At 39.2% G+C, this 21,015-nt stretch overlaps 2 protein-coding genes across 2 annotated transcripts in view; both read left to right on the forward strand.

Annotated features, from left to right (window-relative positions):
* Positions 1-21,015, forward strand: part of LOC135481299 (receptor-type tyrosine-protein phosphatase mu-like) — a 134,222-nt gene that overhangs the window by 51,140 nt on the left and 62,067 nt on the right. The gene's annotated exons all lie outside the window — the stretch shown is intronic.
* LOC135481294 (multiple epidermal growth factor-like domains protein 11) overlaps positions 476-21,015 on the forward strand; it is a 35,259-nt gene continuing 14,719 nt past the window's right edge. Inside the window, exons 1-8 of the mRNA XM_064761140.1 lie at positions 476-564; positions 12,127-12,267; positions 12,647-12,856; positions 13,116-13,322; positions 14,374-14,469; positions 16,202-16,351; positions 18,347-18,493; positions 19,599-19,745. Of these exons, the coding sequence (XP_064617210.1) occupies positions 510-564; positions 12,127-12,267; positions 12,647-12,856; positions 13,116-13,322; positions 14,374-14,469; positions 16,202-16,351; positions 18,347-18,493; positions 19,599-19,745 (1,153 nt within the window). The 5' untranslated portion in view covers positions 476-509. The remainder of the gene's footprint in view (positions 565-12,126; positions 12,268-12,646; positions 12,857-13,115; positions 13,323-14,373; positions 14,470-16,201; positions 16,352-18,346; positions 18,494-19,598; positions 19,746-21,015) is intronic.

A 21,015-nucleotide genomic window follows, 5' to 3' on the forward strand; every position in this document is an offset into this window, starting at 1 on the left:
CTTTTAAAGACCGGTCATACTGATGTGTATGTTTTTTTATGTTGTTGTTGTTGAACTGTCTGTAAAACTGTACGTCTCATTTTATATATAAAGCCATTGTTTACATTGTAATATTGAGTCACTGAGTCTGTTTTCTGTTGATGTTTTCAATACTGTAACAGCTGTAAGTCTATAGTATAATGGTGTTCATGTAGAACGACGCAGTGAATGGCGAGGTAAGTAGAAACACACCCATCACCCCTCTGCTGACACAATGATTTCTTTCAAGTCATTCTTGCACGCCATGTTTTTGGTACTTCTTGTCATCGTTCCGTGTGTAAGGATAGGCTACTGCTAGTACATAAAAAACTGGTGACCCGTGGACACCAGTGTCAGTCTGTCGTGTTAGCTTACCTCGTCTGTACCCTATATAACTAGGCACACGGCTTCACACAGACCTCAAATGCCTGGACGCCTAAGACTTGTCAGATGCTTAGTAGGTGTTACTGTGAAACCCTTTGGTACCAATAATGTTCTTGACCACATGTACCATCGTGTATGTGCTCATCAGTGATATCTCATCTGGTATGTACCCATTCTCTTGTTTCGTTGTTTCTGTTAGTATGCTACAGCAAATAATGGAATGTACATATGTCTATCTGATGGATATACTTAATGCGCATCAAATCACACACACGTTGTCTCCATACTGAAGAAAATGTTATTTCAGCCTGTTGTATGGTTACCAATTGGTTTACAACACCAACATTTTAGTGAAAGGGACATGCGTAATTGTGAAGCCATTCCACAAAAGAATTTGATTTATTTATTTAATTGGTGTTTTACGCCGTCGTCAAGAATATTTCAATGATAAAACGGATAAGTAGATAGCGCTTCTTTTTCCATTTTTGTTGAATATAGGTAGACAGATAACACGAGTATGATTATGTGGTAGTACGTGATAGGTATGTCGGGATCCGGGATGGTTCCATCAATGGCAAGCTGCCATGTATGTGTTTGTACAGAAACATTTTCAGTTAGTTTTAGTTCGTTATTATAGTTCAGTAAGAAATTATTACTTTCATTAGATATTAGATATTATCGACAGGTTAATACACGTGTCATCCTTGGCGATGATGTAGCCGGCCGCCACTACCCCTCCGCTCCCCCACCACCACATATGTTACTTTAGCCCTTCTCTTGCCCAAACTATGGAACCTCATACCCTATCAACATTTAGGTAAGAGAAAGCAAACATAAAAATAATGTTTTATATGATCTTAACGCGGGTAATTCCTAGTTTAAACCCCAATAGATTGTCTTTACTATGTCCCAAGTATTTATTCATAAGTTATACATGTTTTGACTGGAATTGTTTAGAATCTGTGATTCGAAAGAGACATTCATATACCAGCTGTGAACCTAGGTGCAGTTTAATCAGGTTTTATTTTGAACTGGACATAGAATACAAAGATTTACTCAAAACAAATGGCGAATACTTAAATGTAATAAATGTTGATGGTAGGCATAATACGATGACAATGGGTTTAGTATCTAACACCAGATGACATTCATTAATACAACTTGACTAGTCTTCTGTGCATTGAGAAGGCATCACAAAACACAACATATTTTGTAGTAATATAACTTCGGGGATATTGGGAACGAAAACCCATGTATAGTGGTGTGAGGATGCTCACTCTCATAAAAGGTGGTAAACTAGGCTGATTACATTGAACATTATGTCATCAGCGATGTATAACCCAGTGCTATGCAGAGTGGATATTTACAACATTAAGTTCACAGTGTAGCACTTTATGGACAGACGGCAGGTGAAGCTATTTACTTCTCGCCTTCCAAATGTTCTACCCAGTGTGTGGGTTTGACAGAGTGTACAGGTTACGCCCTATTTCTCTTCGGAGGTAATCTAATTTTGCCCTAGATAAAAGATCAGGCATTCCGTATGAGCTTGTATGTAGTTGCCCCAATGCAGGAATGAAAAGAGTTAGGCGATTAACTGGATGATTAAAACATCTCTAACCTCACTATTTGCTCATTTGACAAATCTACACCGATATATAAACTAGTTATAATGTACAGAAGAGGGAGTATAAGTGTCAACTATAACATTCCAAAAACGTTCTGTAATATTTCTTATTTCCTTATGCTGATTTCTTATTACGGTTCTAACAATGCTATTCTCAGATTAAGAAACTTGAATTATGCGTCGTTGTTGACTTTCTTAACCTAAGTAACAATGAATTTTAGAAGACATTCAGGTTAGCACTAAAACAGAAAGACATGTAAGACTGGCCGACTGGGAAAAATATATTAATCGCTGACGTTGCGGTGTTGAGCTTGATACTTCCTTAATCCTCCATGACCCTGAAGCCGGTATAGAATTGGTAGATTGCGTATAAACAAATTGGATCGTGGTGTAAATTGTTGCTACAAGACCCTAACTTGAAGACTGACCGACTGACCAATGGTCTTAGATCGATCAGAGTAAAATACCAAAATTAATGTATAAACATAAATATGAGAGCTGATAAAAGAATTATCGTGTGTTTGAGACAATGTGAATTATGGCCAAGTTCATGTGGTAACACCGCACTATAAGTCTTGATATGAGCAAAGCTGTGGTTATGTCTGTCACTGTGACTCACACGGTGCCCGTGGCACAGGACAGTGTTCTTATATATAGAGCATTAGAATTATTTTCCATTTGGGTGTTAAAGTGTTACTGTGAAGAGATTATACATTTCAAGTTCGTTCCCTATCTCCGCTGCATATAGTACCCTTAACCACAGATTTATTTCATTCATCACTAAGAAACACTATACTTATACAAGAGCGCTAAATTTTAAAGGTAGAAGAAAGCTCAGAGTAAAACGCTGGTTAGTAACTTACATACATTGTGTTTGTGAATACTGTACACACTGTATGTGTTTTTGTAATAGGATCTATTCATAGATATGTGATCAGAAGTCAGATAGAAATGGGAACGTATTTCATGGACACTCCATTACCTAGCTCAGAAGCCGAGTGATGGTTGTAGAACTCTTATATAGTATAATGGTGTTCATGTAGAAGGACACTGTGAAAGGCGAGGTAAGTAGAAACACTCATCAGCTTTCAACTGATACAATGATTTATTTCAAGTCTTTCTTTGCACGCCATATTTGTGGCATTTGAGATAGGTTACTGCTAGTACAGAAAACTTGGTGACCCGGGGAGATCAGTGTCAAGCTGTTGCGTTACCGTACCTCGTCTTAACCGTATACAACTAGGCATACGACACAGAGCCTGAATGCGTGTAAGCTTAAGACTTGTCAGTTGTTGAGTAAGTGTTACTTATAAACTTTTCTGGTAGCAATGATCTTAATCACCCCACCTGTACAGTCCTGTATCTCCTCATCAGTGATATCTCATCCGGTATGTGCCCATTCTCTTGTTTCATTGTTTCCGTTAGTATACTGGAGCAAATTAGGGAATGTACGTATATCTGTCTCAACCTACACTGATGGATATACTCAATGCGCATCAAATCACACACACGTTGTATCCATACTAAAGAAAATGTTACTTCAGCCTGTCGTATGATTACCAATTAGTTTATAACATTAATACTTTACCAGTACAGCGGAACTTACCCATCAGCAAAAGGGACGTGCACAATTTTTAAGCCATTCCACCGAAGAAATGTGTTTGATTGGTGTTTTACGCCGTACTGAAGAATATTTCACATATACAAAGACGGCCAGCATTACGGTGGCAGGGGGAGCTGGGGTGGGGGGTTGGTGGGGTTGGGGAGGAGGAGGTTGCGGTTGGAGTAAAAAATTACTTCGAGAATTCCAGTGCCAGTCTGACTTAAAATGACTTCGTTATCAGGAAGTAGTTTCGATTCACTCCATTTTAACTACAAATATATCGCCGTCCGACATACCATAGACAACTGACACGATTGATAGCGTTTTGTTTTTCATTTTTCTTGAATATACCTGAAAGATAACACGAGTATAATTATGTGGTAGTACATAATAACTATGTCATCTGGGATGGTTCCATCAATGGCAAGCTGCCGTGTATCAGTATGGGACTGCTGACTGAAAGCATGACGATATATTCAGAGATTTGATGCTGATCTTTGGAATGAGAAAACAATATTTTGGTTATTTCTTTGACGGCAAACCATCCCACACATGGAGATAAAACCTAAATTTTTCTTTAAATTTAGAATGTTAAAGAAAGCCTTGTTGTGTATTCTCTTTGCGTCTCCGTATAGAAACATTCTTAGTTTGTTTTGGTTCAGTATTATCCTTCAGTAACAATATTTGAACATTATTGACGTCAATAACAGCGATACTTTGTGCTCGGGATCCTCTCATCGATGTTAGGCTGTCATTAGTTATATTAGGTATTAGATATTATTGACAGGTTAATTCACGTGTCATCCTTGGCGATGATGTAGTCGGCCGCCACTACCCCTCCGCTCCCCCACCACCACATATGTTACTTTGGCCCTTCTCTTGCCCAAACTGTGGAACCTCACACCCTATCAACATTTAGGTAAGAGAAACCAAACATAAAAATAAAATTTTTTTATGATCTTAACCCGGGTACTTCCTGGTTTACTATAGGTTGTGCCAAAAGTAGTTATTCATCAGGTATATACGTTCTGACTGGAGTTATATAGAATCTATTATTCGAAAAAGGCATTCGTATACCAGGCGTCAACCAATAGGGACCTTCCAGGTCAATACTCGCAAGGCCGGTTCCCCAAAACGACGTATAACACAAACCATCACAGAACTAAGTCCTGCCCCCTCAGGACCAGGCGGAACCAAACACAATCATGAAACAGAGCGCCAGAAATCCCGGACGCTCTGTCCGTATTTACTTACAAGAGAATTGCACTCACTGCTAAGAAACCTGGAGCGAAGGCGTTTGATGGAACAACCTTGACACACTAGTTTTTGCAGTATTATCTTGTAACGTTGATTGAGGGCAAATAGAGAACATTATTTTAAAAAAGGATAACCAAAAAGAACACAATACAAAAGAAGTAAACTACATTGGCGACAAGACAGGTGACACTGCCTTAGTGTGCTTTTGGGTTCACTACGCCCGAGGTGAATAGCTGGCCAGCGTGGTGCAGTCACCCAAGAGCCTCTCACTAATGCAGCCCTTTTTTCCGACCATACGTGGGAAGGTCTCTCAGCAAACTGTAAAACACTGATCAAGTAAATAAATGAAATAAATCAGTGTGATCTCCACGTATGCACTTGTCCGGGATATACGTTATCTAGGCAAAGATCCGATTGACTGTGTGAAGGGGAGTCTTCTCAATTTGAGTGCTAAGTTTACACAGCGCTACTTTAACTGTTGTTGACGTTCCCGCAGAACAATTTCTCTCTCCATGCTGTGAATTGTTTGCTATTGGAAGACACACTAGGGAAACCACAACATATTTGAGTTGTTAACAGCATAAGTATTTCATAAAGTATAACGTGAAATTATTATAACTGACGGCTTTGTGGTGTTGCAGAAAATGCCATTTCGACAAATTGGATAGACAATAGATATTTCACGGAGAGCAGTTTAATCAGGTTTTATGTTGAACTGGACAAAGAATACAAAGTTTTACTCCAAACAAATGGCGAATATTTAAATGTAGCAAATGTTAATGGTAGGCATAAAACGATGACACTGGGTATAGTATCTATGCCTCAAAACACCAGATGACATTCATTAATACAACTTGACCAGTCTTCTGTGCATTGAGAAGGCATCAGAAAACACAACATAATTTGTAGTAAGATAACTTCGGGGATATTGGGAACAAAAACCTATTCATAGAGGTGTCAGGACGGCCACTCTCACATAGAAGGATGGGAAGCTAGGCTGATTACGTTGAGTATTATATCATCAGCGATGTATAACCCATGCTATGCTATTTACAGCATTCAGTTCACATTGTAGCACTTATGGACAGACTGCTGGTGAATCTATTTACCTGTTGTTATCCAAATATCCTACCCAGCGTGTGGGTTTGACATGTTATGCTCTGTTTCTCTTCGGAGGAAATCTTATCTTGCCCAAGATAAAAGGTCGGGCATTCCCTATAAGCTGTGGTAATATCATCTGGTTCTTTGCAAAGGCCAAGTAGTTCCACCATTGTTGGAATCAAAAGAGTTAGGCTTGACTGGACGATTGAAGGGCCTCTTGTCTGTTCGAGTTATTAGCTCATTTGAGAAATGTACACCAATATATAAACTAGTTATAATGTACACTGATGGGGAAGTATAAATGTCTACTACAGTTGTTCTGTAATATTGTGTCTTTTTCCCAAGTTGGCCTAATAGGTCAACAAAACTCTCAAAAAGACTTGTCGTCGCTGCTCTGGTTTTACTCTCTATACTGTACGTCCATTACACTGACGTCAATGCTCTGGGTTTACTCTCTGTATTGTACGTTTTTTTAAGACATTGTATTCCTGCATAAACCAGGTTTCTGCTGATGGACTAAGCATCCCCGAGGCCTGGTCCCTTTGCACTGTTTTAATGTGATTGTATGTTAAATGTGATGACAACACAATATTTTGAGTAATTCTAGACCACTGACGTCTAATACATGGCAATTAATATCACTGCGGAATCCACTTTGTCCCTTCCGATTTCTTATTACGGTTCTGTGAATGTTATTATTTGATTAAGAAACTTCAGTCGACTTTCAGAAACAACCTTAATAACAATGGCGGTTATAAGACATCCAGGTTAGCACTAAAACAGAAAAAAATGTAAAACTGGTCGACTGGAAAAATTGTATATTTATCACTGATGTTGCGGCTTTGAGTTTGATACTTCCTTGATCCTCCTTGATCGGTATGCAGTTGGTATATTGCGCATAAGAGAGGTTGTGTCGTGGAAATTGTTGTTATTATTGGTGTAAGACCCTAACTTCAAGACTGATTGTCGGACAAACCACTGATCACTTACCATACATCGGCGTAAAACAGCAGTCCTGATTGAAATATGTAAAGAAAAACAGATATACAAACAGTAAATTGAGCTGGTAACATCCCAAGGGGTGTCAGTCATCATTTTCTTGATTTCGCATGTGAAGTTGTCGAAATTTTAAACAATAACATTTTGAACGTAACCGTTATCAAACAGTAATAGTTACCAAACCCACAATAATCTCCATCACAACCCGGGTCAATCGTTACTCCAACTCGCATTAATCGTTACCCCAACCCAAAGTAACAGTTACCCAACCCGTAATAATCGTTATCACAACCTAATAATCGTTATCACAACCCACAGTAAAAAATTACCTAACTCACAATAGTCGTTATCACATCCCGCTCTAATCGTCACTCCAACTCGCAATAATCCTTACCCCAACCAACAGTAATAGTTACCCAACCCACAGTAATAATTACCCCAACACACAGTAATAGTTACACAACCAGCAGTGATCATTATGACCACCCGTAGGAATAGTTACCCAACTCACAGTAATCGTTATTACGACATACAGTAATAGTTACCCCAACTCCCAATAATCGTTATTACAATCTGCAGTAATCGTTACCCCAACCCACAGTAATAGTTACCCAACGAGCAGTAATCGTTATCACAACCCGTAGTAATACTAACCCAACTCACAGTAATCGTTATCACAACCCGCAATAATTGTTACCCCAACCCACGGTAATCGTCACCCATCAGGCGGTAATCGTGACCCCAACCCACAGTAATAATGTCCCCAACTCGAAATAATTATTATCACAGCCCGCAACAGTCGCTACTCCAACCCACAGTAATAGTTACCCAACCCACAGCAATAGTTACCCCAACCCACAGTAATACTTACCCAACCCACAGTAATACTTACCCAACTCACAGTAATATTTACCGGCCCGGATAGCACAGTTGGTAAAGCGTCAGCTTCGGGAGCGGTAGATCCAGGATCAATCCTTGATCCAGTCATCCTCTTTCGACTTTAAAAGAGGATCTTGTAACTTCCTTGCTTGGCGTTCAGCATGAAGGGAATAGTGCAACGACTGATTGACCCGTATCAGTATAATGGCGGGGCGGCTTACTCGTCTCGGTGAAGCAGCACTAAATTAAAGAGCGGTGGAAATCCGTCCTGCAACAAGGAGGCACATTACACGTACATGCACCCTAAGGATTCCTTTGTCGTCATATGACTGAAAAATTGTTGAGTACGACGGTAAGCCCCAAGCACTCACTCACAGTAATATTTACCCCAACCCATAGTAATAGTTACCTAACTCACCCAACTGTTGGTTGTAATCGTTATTACAACCAACAGTAGTAGTTACCCCAACTCCCATTAATTGTTGTCACAGTAATTGTTAACTCATCCCACAGTTATAGTTACCCAACCCGAAATAATCGCCATCACAACCTGCTGTAATAGTTACCCCCAACTATTAATAATCGTTATCACATCCCGCAATAATCGTTATCCCAACCCACAGTAATCGCTACCGCAACTCAAAAGAACTCAAACTGTGTCCTAATTGTACAAGTATGTATAGGCCTATAGTGCTGTCGAATACGTTTTTGTAAAATTTGATGTGATTGTTACCAAATCTTCTTGATTACCATTTAAAATCAAACGGCGCTAAACAGGAAATTAAAACAGGTTGTAAATAGGGGGTCCAGGTTTATTCCCGTCTCGCCTAATTTTGAACTGGCCTAACTGGGGGATGGGACCTTCTTCGCATCACCGCGCGTTACTCAACAGATCTACACCTTGCATGCTTTTGTGGAGGGCTGGACGATGTTTGAATTGAGAATATGGCAGAAGCAAACGTCACTGAAGCAGCATTAAACCTGGCCGATTACGTCACTCAAACTTGATTTGAAGGCCACTTTCTCCCCCCTGTCAGGAATCAACACAGAAACGATGGACCTTGCAAAACATATCATTTGGAGGGATGGCACAGAAGACTGAACGGTGGTGATGATGGCCCATCCAAACGTGTTTAAGACTACACTGACTCTGAGAAAAGAACAGGCTTTAAACGAGGATACTACAGCTGGAGAGTGGCGCCCTTCCTCCCTTGAAAAAGAGAAAGCATCGAAATATTGATGATCCTTCTTGACCAGAGCTCTGACCAGTGATCTGAAAACGCCCATCCAGTTTGCAGATGCAGCGTCAGCGTACCTTTCATAATTGTGTTCTGCTAATTGTGTTCTGCTAATTGTGTTCTGCTAAATAGCACATGTGTGTCATATGTGTAACCCTTATGTTAATTTGACTGATACCTGGTATTGGCATTTCGCCAAATCGATTTTAGGTAGGCGAATTACAAAGTAGGCAAAAGGCGAAGACACCTGGTCCCAGTACCTAGTGATCCATGCTATGAGCGACTATTAAAGGGTCAACAATGTGTATCGCTTATGATCCGCTCTATCAGCAACGGCTTTCCATTCGTCCTGCTGGAGGGCGAATCCCAAGGTGGGGTGTCCTGGGTCTGTCTCGCTGCTATCTGCCATTTCTGTTAGGACCGGTTGACATTTTTTCTCATTTTTAACGCGCCAGGGAACTATTTAAAGGTATTCAAAATCTTCCTAACACTCTCGTATTACATAAGGGCAGATGCATCATTCTCGCCATTAGCTGTGTGATGCCTTAAATATTGTAACAAAGTTAAATAACACACATTTAACATGGTCTTAAATGAGATCCTGGGGCCTAATTTTAAGTCAGTGTGGAACTTACTAAACATATTGGATTGATTTGATTATTTATTTATTTGATATTTTGATTTATTTATGTATTCGTTTGATGGGTGTTTTACACCGTACTTAAGAATATTTCACTTAAACGACGGCGGCCAGCATTATGGTGAGAGGAAACCGGGCAGAGCCCTAGGAAATACCTATACCATCCGCAGTTTGACGGCAGACCTTCCCACGTACGGTCGGAGAGGAAGCCAGCATAAGCTGAACTTGGACCCACAGCAATTGGATTGGTGGATTTGATTTTTTGAGATCTTGCAATATGAAGGTTTATACTGTATATACAATCGCGCCACTTGAACTGTGAAGAGGCGTATATCTGAAATAAGCTGTAGATAGTCCCTTACTATGTTAACTAAATGGGCAACTTACACGGCTTACGGCTATTTGGTACGCATTCGTATTAGGCTGGACTCGCAATTGTTGCATCAGTAACTATGGTGTAGGTACTGAACGCTCTGTTCATATTTACCCTCAGTCGGAGTATTATAATCGCTGTAAAATTTATAAGAAATGATATTAAGTTACATGACTTGCATGTATGTTTAGAAGAGAAACATTAGGGACGGGAACAGGAGTTTTGTTTAGAGAGGAATACTATTTTGAAGACCAGAAAGCGCATATTTGGTTAGTGAGTGAACACCATGTCCACTTCGGTTCATTGCGCAAATGCCTTTAGCTTGAATGGAAGCAGAACACTGCATTATTCTTTCAGAAATATATATGTTTTCCGACGTTTTCAAATAAATTACCACTGAAATCAGCATGTACAATAAAAGAGACCATTGCCCTGTTACTGAAGTACACGATAGCTGAGTATTCTGAAAACAGGCCATATTTCACCGGTTATATGAGGCTATTTGCCAACTATCACACTGTCATCGGTGCTCTGGTTTCACTCTCTATGTTATAATCGGCTATATTTAGTTGAGTTTGGTGGCTAAGATGACAGTTTGGTCTCTAAGCATTGCTTTTATACAAATGTTTCTTAAATATTGTGAGAACAGAGCGTTTAGTGCCATTTTAGAGCAGAGGATAATAAGTTTCATTTAACATCTTTTGTGAAAGTTGCTACTTTCAAGCATTTACATGAAGAATTAGAATAGAGCTGTATTTGTCATAACTTGACAAGAGACTGGTTACGTGAAACAATTAACCATCACACGGTTGTTGCTGATTTAGTTTTACTTTCCATGCTAATGTCCTTTGTTCTCTTGGTCGCAATTCTTGGCTTCTTGGCGTTGTTCATATGTAAATATCTATAACATGTGACGACTGAGCACATCAAGTAATTATTGCTCAGTGATCTTCAGCACATTGCATTTAACATCACGCACTGCATTTTTAGACCCAGTTCTGCATAAACCATATTGTTACTACATTTTGGGAGTTTTTTGTTGCTTAAAGACTTACCTTAACCAATAAGAATGATTTCCTTTGTATCCAATACCTTCAAAACCTCCAACGTTCTATTGGTGGGTTAATTGTAAACGTGGCTTGGTCCATCTGTCTTTATTGGTCCATATGTGTATTACGTGTGGACATCATTTTGAGTAACTCGAGATCAGTGAAGGGTAAATAATAATAATTTGCAATTTTCCATGTCCCACAGATTACATGTATGAAAACATATCATTATATAATTGAATTTAATGTAAGCAAAGAAAAGGATCTGCACCTGCCCATCGGATGTGTTTTACAACAGTACTAGTTTCCTATTTCCAGTCGTACGTGAAATGACTTGCAGCAACCTGCAGATAGTCGTGGGTTTTCCACAGACCCCATCTTAATGCCGCCTGCCGTCGCATAAGTAAAATATTCTTGAGTGCGGTGTAAAACGCCAATCAAATAAATATAAACTACAATATTACAGTTTTATGCACTGTTAACCATATCAAACAATCTGAACCAATCAGCATCGTGGGCAATGCCGGCCTTCAGTTTTACACATTTACTTCCGAGGACTGTGTTCGTTTTACAAGAGCACATCAAAGTTTGTCAGAATCAGAATAAAGAGGATTAATCAGCAGGTGGACGAGCATAAAATGTGAGTCCTTTTGTCTGTGAATCTTCGGACTTTTACTTACTGTCCATGTATAATAACGTAGTTGGAAACCTTATTATTGCAACATGGTCAAAAGTCTGCTTTTGAGGGTACGAAATACAGATAGCCGAGAAGCATAAATATTAGAGCTAATAAAAACTACTATCCGGTGTTCGAGACAATGTGAATTATCGCCAAATTTATGTAGTAACACCGCACTGTAGGTATGTCTGTCACTGTGACCCGCGTGTTACCCGTCCAAACAACAGTGTAATTAGGGCAGGGTGACTGACGCTCCTTGTAATTGTACCATGTATGTTATAGTTTCAGCTGTGTGTTCCGGCAGTACATACGGACCAGACTGTAAATACGACTGTCACTGTAATACCAGTGTGACCTGTGACCCTCAGAATGGCTGTGGAGGGAACTGCGCTGCAGGTTGGGACGGACCCACATGTCAAAGGCGTAAGTAGTCAATAGGCTTTAACTGCATTGTTTGGCAGTATTATAAACGGTCACCAGCAAACACTCAGCAGCGAAGGTACATTCTACTCCTGCCTCATCTCACTAAATATGCACAAGACGGTAGGATCCACTGTCACCAGTGTTGGCTTCATGTGGTGCATGTCTGCTGGAAAGCTTTGTGGTTTTTATCAGAAAGAACTATCAGAAAAGAAACCATGATTAAGAACATTCCATCTTTCATATAAATAATAACGTATTGATTTATTTCAGCGGTGTTGTATTTCATTTATACGACGGCAACCAGCTTTGTTTACTTGTTTGGCAGCTGTATATATCCTCATCCACGACAACATTATCATGAATAGCTTGATGCTTATAGGAAATGTCGCTCTGGGAAAACCAACACATCAGTCGTCAGACTACCATGGACACACATCTAACCTGGCTGTTGACGGTATACTGGGACATTCTTACGCGGGTACACCTTGTACGCACACAGTGATTACATCAAGTTCAGGTGCTTGGAGAGTAACACTGAACGCCGCGTACTGGATTTACAACTTCACCATATACAACAGAGAAGAAAGCAGTGAGCAACCCTGTTTAATCTGATTATTTTGCTGTTTCTCACCTATAGGCATTTTGTTTTTCTTCTGCTTTACGCTATTTCCAAGGCTTTTAATAATGGGATTGGTGCAACACTTTATATCGCAAGAAAAATGAAAAAAATTGAACTCAATGTAAATTTTTTACGAGTGCCACTGCCACAGTGTGACTGTCAGAGCTGAATAGTTAGAGGAATGCCTTTTATTACAACACATGCATCTATAGCTTTATGTTCTTTACAGTGGGACGTCGACTCAGCGGCTTCACTTTGTATGTGGGAAACACCTCCCAGAATTACAAAACCTGTTATAAAGACACCACAGCCATTACCACGTCCCCCGGGGCCATCGTAACTGGACACTGTGCGGGAGGTCCGGTGTCAGGAGACAGCGTCAGGATAGCGTCACGGCCAGGTGTACCGCTAACACTTTGTGAAGTTCTCATCTACGGTACGTTTATGGATCATGTCTTAATTTGCATAATTTTCTGTCTCTTATGTTCACATTCGTTACGAGGGGTATAATTTCGTTTTAATATATCCTTAATTTAATCATCGCACACTGCATATATGGGGCGGGTGTCATTCCAGTTCACGGTTACACATTTATTTGTATAATCTGCTCGTCGATAGCAACGTTTATCATTTGATGAAGTGGAAACGCTCCCTCTAGTCCACTGTCAGGAGACCACGTCAGGATAACATCAGAATCAGGAGTACCGCTAACATTTTGTGAAGTGTTTGTATGTATCTATGCTTGGGGTTTTAAGTCGTTCTTAACAAATTTTAAGTCATATTTACGACAAGGAATCATCAGGCGTGTGTATATATACTCGTACTGTGTCTTCTAATGGTCCATGCTGCAACAGTGCTGCCGCCACTGAAGTACCATGCCGAAGATAACACACATGACACTCTCACTGAGTCACAATATACTGACACCATGGCAGACCAGTAATATTTCTTTGCTCTAACCTCTCAGTGCTAAGCGCCAAGAGAGGCAGCAACAAATGTCATTTTTAAAGTCTTTGGTATGACCAGGGCCAGGTTTGCCTCGTGAAGTGCTTTTCTACGGTACATTGACGTATCTGTGATAACAGCCTTTCAGCATGTAACTGAATATGGCACAGTTGTACACAGTTAGGTGAGACAAGACAGTCACACCGAGGTGGTTTCTTAATAACGGCTTCAAAATGCCATCCAAATCTCTACGTGAACGAAAAGAAAACTATATTAAGTATGAAACAGAAAACTATGTGTATCAACCCATTGTATTATTATACACAGGCGTTATTGATGGTATGGGGTTGGGGGGGGGGGGGGTAAATATGTATAGATAATACATATATGAACTGTTAAGGAGAAAGGATGAGTTTGTTAGTAATTTAGGTTCACGTGGTTATTTTCATCATTTATAAAGGAAAAAACTACAAGATTAGTCTTAACCAGTGACGATTTATGGGAACTAGGAAAACGTTTCAAATTAATTATACTTCTGACAGTGTGTTCCGCCGGATGGTATGGTGAAATGTGTGGACGACAATGTAATGCAACGACAGCCTGTTCCAAATGTGACGTCACAGGGACACGATGTACAGGTAAAATGACTTTAACATAAATAATAGGCATATGCTGAATACGCGCAGAAAGATAAATGTGGTAATACACGAAAGCGATGACCAATCTGGAAAATTGTCAGATGGAGTTATATTCTATCTTGTAAGAGAGAAGAAATTCCGTTCATCACCAATACCTAAATGGTAAATTTTTACCTCAAAAGTTGTACAACATATTTATTCGTATAAAATCACTTCGAATTTTGTAGATTTAATTGGGGTTTAACCAAGAGTGCTGAAGAGTACTTTGTTGTATGACTACTGTCAGCTTGGTGGGTGCAGAGGTGATTGGAGTGCCTGGAGTCAGCCACCCACCTTTGCTACGCACCAGACAAATCTATACACTTAAATCCACCTTCGATATAGCGACAGCTGGATTGACACAGGAGGCCTCATTGACCGACATCCAATCACTTTTCAGTGTGTCTTCAAGTTATATTCAGTATAAGACCACTTCATATAAAATTAAATTATGCCTAATGTCTATAATGTAAACTGCCATATCGACGGATTCAATGTCGGGTTTTCGTCTGGTATATATAATTGCTGAAACGTGATGGACACCTAACTCATACACCGACAGTCAGGTTTATAAGATGCTAAAGGTCCTTGAAGGAAAGCCCAAAAAGGGGCAAAACCACTCGGTAAAACACCAGTGGACCCTGAAATTACTTCCTTTACCCCATGTATTATTAAATATCAGAAAGCGGTGAACAGTAACATACAACATTCTTCAAAAGCAATTCACGATTTGGAGTCTGCTGAAAGTGGGAATTGATAATTGATGACCAAACAATTGAACTGTCTTGAGTCATGTACATGTATACCTCAGACCCTCTGATGGTCGTGGATTTTCCCTGGGCTCTGCCCGGTTACCTCCCACTGTAACGCTGGCCGCCGTCGTATAAGTAAAATACTCTTGAGTACAGTGTAAAACACCGATCAGGTGAATAAATCAACGTATCTTTTGGAAGTACAGTACTTTGACTACGGGAAGTTAAACACTAATATTTAAGTATGTAACGTAAGCCCACCAAAAAGAGTTTGCTTGTTCATGTAAATAAAAGTTCACACAATCGAATAACAAAGACGTATTCAAAGTAAACCTTAACAGGAATTGTCGACAACACATGTCGTTGAGAAGTATCCCATGGTTTTATTTGAGAAATCTTCACGGGATTTGTTTGTTATCTTTTTTTGTTTTTTTTTTTTTGTTTTTTTGTTTTTTTTTTTAGGTATAGACTTCACCAGTTTTATTTGTCTTGATTATTTGGCGTTGTTGGAAGATGATCTCTTGACACAGTTGAGTAATACACATTGTATCAGACAGACATCCCACAAACATATACTTACTAATTTTTTTACCTAATTCTGCTTAAGCCATGGTGCTAGAGGGTGTATAAATTGCTACTATTTATTCATTTACATGAACTGTCACAATAAAAGCTCAGACTGGGGACGACTGACAACACGCCGTGTTTCATCAGTTACACGTGACCACGTGTGACCATTTGCCAACTATCACACTGTCCCTGCTTTGGTTTTACTCTCCATTCTGTACGTCTTCATTATATAATTATATTATATTCTAACACGTTAAATGTATCGTCAAAAGTGAAGTAACATGTTGGAATCCAGTTACTGTTATTTTGTAATATTTTAAACTTTTCCGTCTTGGGTAAAACAGCTACACGTCAATCTATTACTTTCGCAGAATGTGTTGACGGTCGATGGGAAGAACATTGTCAAAACAGATGTGGCCATTGTTGGGCCGACAAATGTGATAAAGTCACTGGGAAATGTCCTCTAACTAAAGGAAACCCAAGATGCGATGCTGGCTTCATGGGTAATAAGTGCTGGACAGGTTAGTGTGTAGAATTCAGTAGAACTGAAAGGAAAGCCAGGATTTGATGCTTGCTACCTGTGGAGCATGTACAGGACACGTAAGTGTGTAGGATTTAGTGCAATAGAGATGAAACACAAGACGCTACATGGATAGGCAGGTATGTAAGATTCAGTATCACAGAGAGGAAACCCAATATGTGATACTGGCTCCATGTGTAACAGGTGCTGGACAGGTAAGTGTGTAGAATTCAGTACGACAGAAAGGAAATCCAGAATGTGATGCTGGCTTCATGCGTGAGAATTGCTCGACAGGTAAGTGTGTAGAATTCAGTACGACAGAAAGGAAATTCAAGATGTGATGCTGGCTTCATGCGTGAGAATTGCTCGACAGCACAAGAATCTACATGAATAGGCAGGTATGTAACATTCAGTATACCAGAGAGGAAAGTTAGTATGTGATACTTGCTACATGTGTAACAGGTGTAGTCCAGGTAACTGCGTAGGATTCAGTACAATGTAAAGGGATATCTTATCCTAAAATACATGACCTCGAAATAGGTTAATTGAAGTGAAAGACAGCACCTGACTAATGTTTATGCCCGCTGAAAAACTACCATTGAAAGCGTCTTAAACCGGCATTAAATATTTTTTTGGATTTTTTTCAACCTTGTAAAAGTTTAGTAAAACTTCGGCTTGACATAGCTTCAGCACGTCTATATTTTCGAGAGGAAGGTGACGCCACGCTTACTCTAGGTATGTTGCGTCGAAAGTATTTTACGTATAATAGTCTAAGCTGTAGCCATTGGCAAATAAAAGTTGTGAACCTAGGCGATTAAGGCCCAAGTGATAAATATAGTTTTTTTTTTCGGAAATTGCACATAATGGAAGAATATTTTTTCCACTGCTGGAACTGTTGATATAGTAGATCTACTATATCATTTACAAAGAACTCCAGAGACCCTGTATATGATGCAAGGCCGGGGTATTCCTTGGTTTAGGTTGTAGCCTTTGGAGGGATTGTGCTGGTGATTTTGACCCTTATTAAATGTTTACAAAATTACAATAGGATTGTTGTACAACTAGATTCAATGAAAAAAACTATGCTGACCTAGTCATCGCGGACGTCAGAGAAAGCATCTCAGCTTAAATATGGCTTTTAATAATTTTACCCTATTTAATAAAAGAAAACAGAAATAAAACATCTCTTGTATGCAATAAAGACGAAGGAGCAACATTTAAATTCTTCTGTTGTAATAAATTCAGAGACAAAAATTCATATGATTTAACTAGTTTTCAGCGTTTTCCGGTAAGATGCCGTCTTCTCATTCCCATAAACCTTTGGCATTCCTAATGAGTTTTGTACTGACTCTCAATATTAAAATAAAATTTTTGAATATTAAACGGTTTGAAAGTCAACTGATTTTACATCTGTGGTTGTCGACAGACAGATGATACAGACCTGTCAAACAACATTTTGTGAAATGGCCCTTTGCCTACACGTAACTAGATTGTTGTAAACAATCTCAAAATGATGTCTTATGCAGTAGTTCTGCATAAACACAAAGCACAAACTTAAGCTATAAGCACAAACTTACATCAACGTGTTTGATTGGATAAAATTCTTAAGATGGTTGATTCACACCAACAATTTTGTGGAGTGCTGCCATTTTGTTTTACATGTTTTTCCGTAAAATCTCATTAAAACAATAAAGTATGATCTTTTTTAAAACGCTTGAGAGTCCTGCGTTCGATTGGAATATGGTTAGCAAGGTGCTGTCATGTCCTTTAAGTGAATGCATGGTGAGATTACAGCTTTAATCATTAATATGCCTCAAGGGGGGCGCTTTCCAAGTGGTGAAGTCCAAATCTTTGCTAAATTGTATATGCTCTTGTATAAAAGTACAACACATACATGTCACATTTTCTTTGTGAACAGATCTCTTATTCTTTGACACAGATGACTATAACCACCAACTTATAATAATGTTTCTTGTTTGTTTCTGTTTCCATCAAGGCTGCAAGGCAGGTACTTATGGGTACGATTGTAACGAGACCTGTGGATCGTGTGCATCTGGACCCGACAGTTGTAAAACTACTTCCGGGCACTGTCCGGATAATTCCAAATGCATGCCGGGATATTCTGGTGTGAAATGTAAAACAGGTCGGTCGGGAATAATGTTTTACATGTTTCTCTCTTACATGTCACCAGATTTATTTATCATTTATATGTATTAATTTTTACATATTCTTTAGAGAACTAATATTATTGTATTTTTGGAAATGGATCTTCTGAAACACTGCTTCATTGTTTACGTGGGGTAAGTATAGGTTGTGCTCTATATGGCACGTGGAGTGATGTACAAGTAGTTTCTGTTGAGTCTTTTTATACCAACACCTCTGTGAGAGTGACCGCCCATATGTACACAGGGAATATCATTGTATCTCGTCACTGTTACGATCATACACACTTTTGCGTACTTGTGGCCGGTTGTTTAAAAGTGTACTAAAAGTTAAACCAGGCTTAAATGTTAGTTATAGTCTTGGCCAGATACAAAACTAAATGCACTGTAGCCCTGACCAAAGTTAATACAGGGCTTAAAAGCTATTATATACATTTGTACAACTGGGGCCAGAACTTCTGGAACTTTTGTCAAGACCTGGTGTTACCAACATGTGTCCAAGACTTACACGCTTTAGTACTATTGCATTGAATCAAAGCTAATTGAGACCAGACGAAACAGAGGCAGAATCTTTAACACCATTCTTGTGATACGTCGACTGTATGTCAAAGCAATTATGTCGTTATGTACATTATAGCTATTACTTTTTTACCAATGGACTGATTTCATTGATCAGTGTTTTAACAACGTGCTCAAGAGTTTCCTCACGTAGAGAAGCGGAGGAAACCGGAGTAACACAGGCTTTTGTTAGAAAATTTGCGAAAAGGAATTAAAAAGCCGATGTGTAGACAGTCGAAGCGGACTTTGGACACGCAACCTCAATGGCCAAGAGCCTAGTACTCAAGGGGAGCTAGTACTAGTACTTACTCACGCACGGCAAAGGAGGCTACATGTTTTTGCCGGCGCTCAAAGCGAGCACGTTTGTTTCAGTTATATTTTATATATATTATAAATGTCAGTTACATCCAATACAACAACTTTCACTTCTTGCTTGCGTGTATAGCTTGTGTGTCTTGATACATAACAACATCACTGAAATGTTGGCTTGTATATCGAGCTTTATTTTCTCTTTTTACTTGAATTTAGCCTGTGAAGCAGGTAAATATGGCTCAGGCTGTACCGAGACCTGTGGATCGTGTGCACATGGACCGGACAGTTGTAACACGACATCCGGGTACTGTCGTGGTAATCCCAGATGCATGTCGGGATATTCTAGTTTGAAGTGTAAAACAGGTGAGTCGAGAATAACTTGTGACTCATATGCTTTCTTCTTACCTGTCACCAGATTTTTTGATCATTTATATGATTTACATATGTTTGGGGAACTGGTGTTATTGGGTTTTTGTTTAAATGATGTCGTGATATTTACTTTGAATCAAAGCTAATCGAGCCCAGACAAAACATAGGGAAAATCTGACACCATTCTTGTGATACTAACCCAGAGATAATTGCTATTGTATAATTCGTTAAATTGCAAAATTCTCTAATAAATCTCCAAGCATAGGGTCCCAGAGGAAGAACTGACAGTAGAGTTTAAGGTACTGTAATAACCTATAGGGTTCCTGGGTGTTATAATAAATGTAAGACAGTATAATGATCTAAAGAAATAAGACTCATAGAAAACAGAAATTAGGAAATTAGTTGTAGATGAACATTTTGTTACAATAAAATTAACCAGCAAATAGTTGACGCGAGTTGAATAAACGAATCGCAAAAATTTAAATTATCCTCGAGTAGTTCTATCGTCTTTCAGGTAGCAGATTGGCAGGGTAAGCTTCTATCATCTTCCAGGTCCCAATATAGTGAAAAGGAGACAATGCATAACAAACTAGATTTTGAAACTAATATCACCATAATTGGTGGTATGTTGATCTCAGATTAAATAATATGCATAACCATTTATAACTGATTTCCAAGGTCGTAAATAGGCCTATGTAGTTATATGAGCTTGAGGCATGTAATACTATGGCAGAAATAGAGTACACCGAAAATGGTGGAATTTTCAGTCAGTGTTACATATATAACACATCTCATCAGTATTATCTTGTATTCTACCGTCACGATCTCGATGGACACTGGCATGAATCGAGGTGACACTTTAACAAGTCGTCAACAGTTAGATTCTCCCCCAAACGTCAATCCACAAACAGCTACACTAGTAAGGAATCCCCAAGGAACAGTCCATCAACATCCACAATCTTATTTGGTGGGGGTAGTAGTAGATCGGGACTCCGACTTCACACCTTCACGTACTGTTTGAGGTAAACTAATCATAAAATGGCCTCAAGACTGATTTAGTGAGCAGTAGGTTACTAACTTCCACCTGTATGGATTCGTAGTATAACTATTAAGTTATTAAGCCGGTGTGTAATCGCTGTCTATATGATGGACAGTGAAATGTTCAGCTGGGATTCCATCGAGCCTGGTGATGACGTAATGATCTATATAGCTTGAATATTATAATTACCCATGTGCTTGGTGTACCGATATTTTTATACCTGTA

The sequence above is a fragment of the Liolophura sinensis genome, unplaced genomic scaffold, assembly GCF_032854445.1.
Source record: "Liolophura sinensis isolate JHLJ2023 unplaced genomic scaffold, CUHK_Ljap_v2 scaffold_15, whole genome shotgun sequence".
Lineage (NCBI taxonomy): Eukaryota > Metazoa > Mollusca > Polyplacophora > Chitonida > Chitonidae > Liolophura > Liolophura sinensis.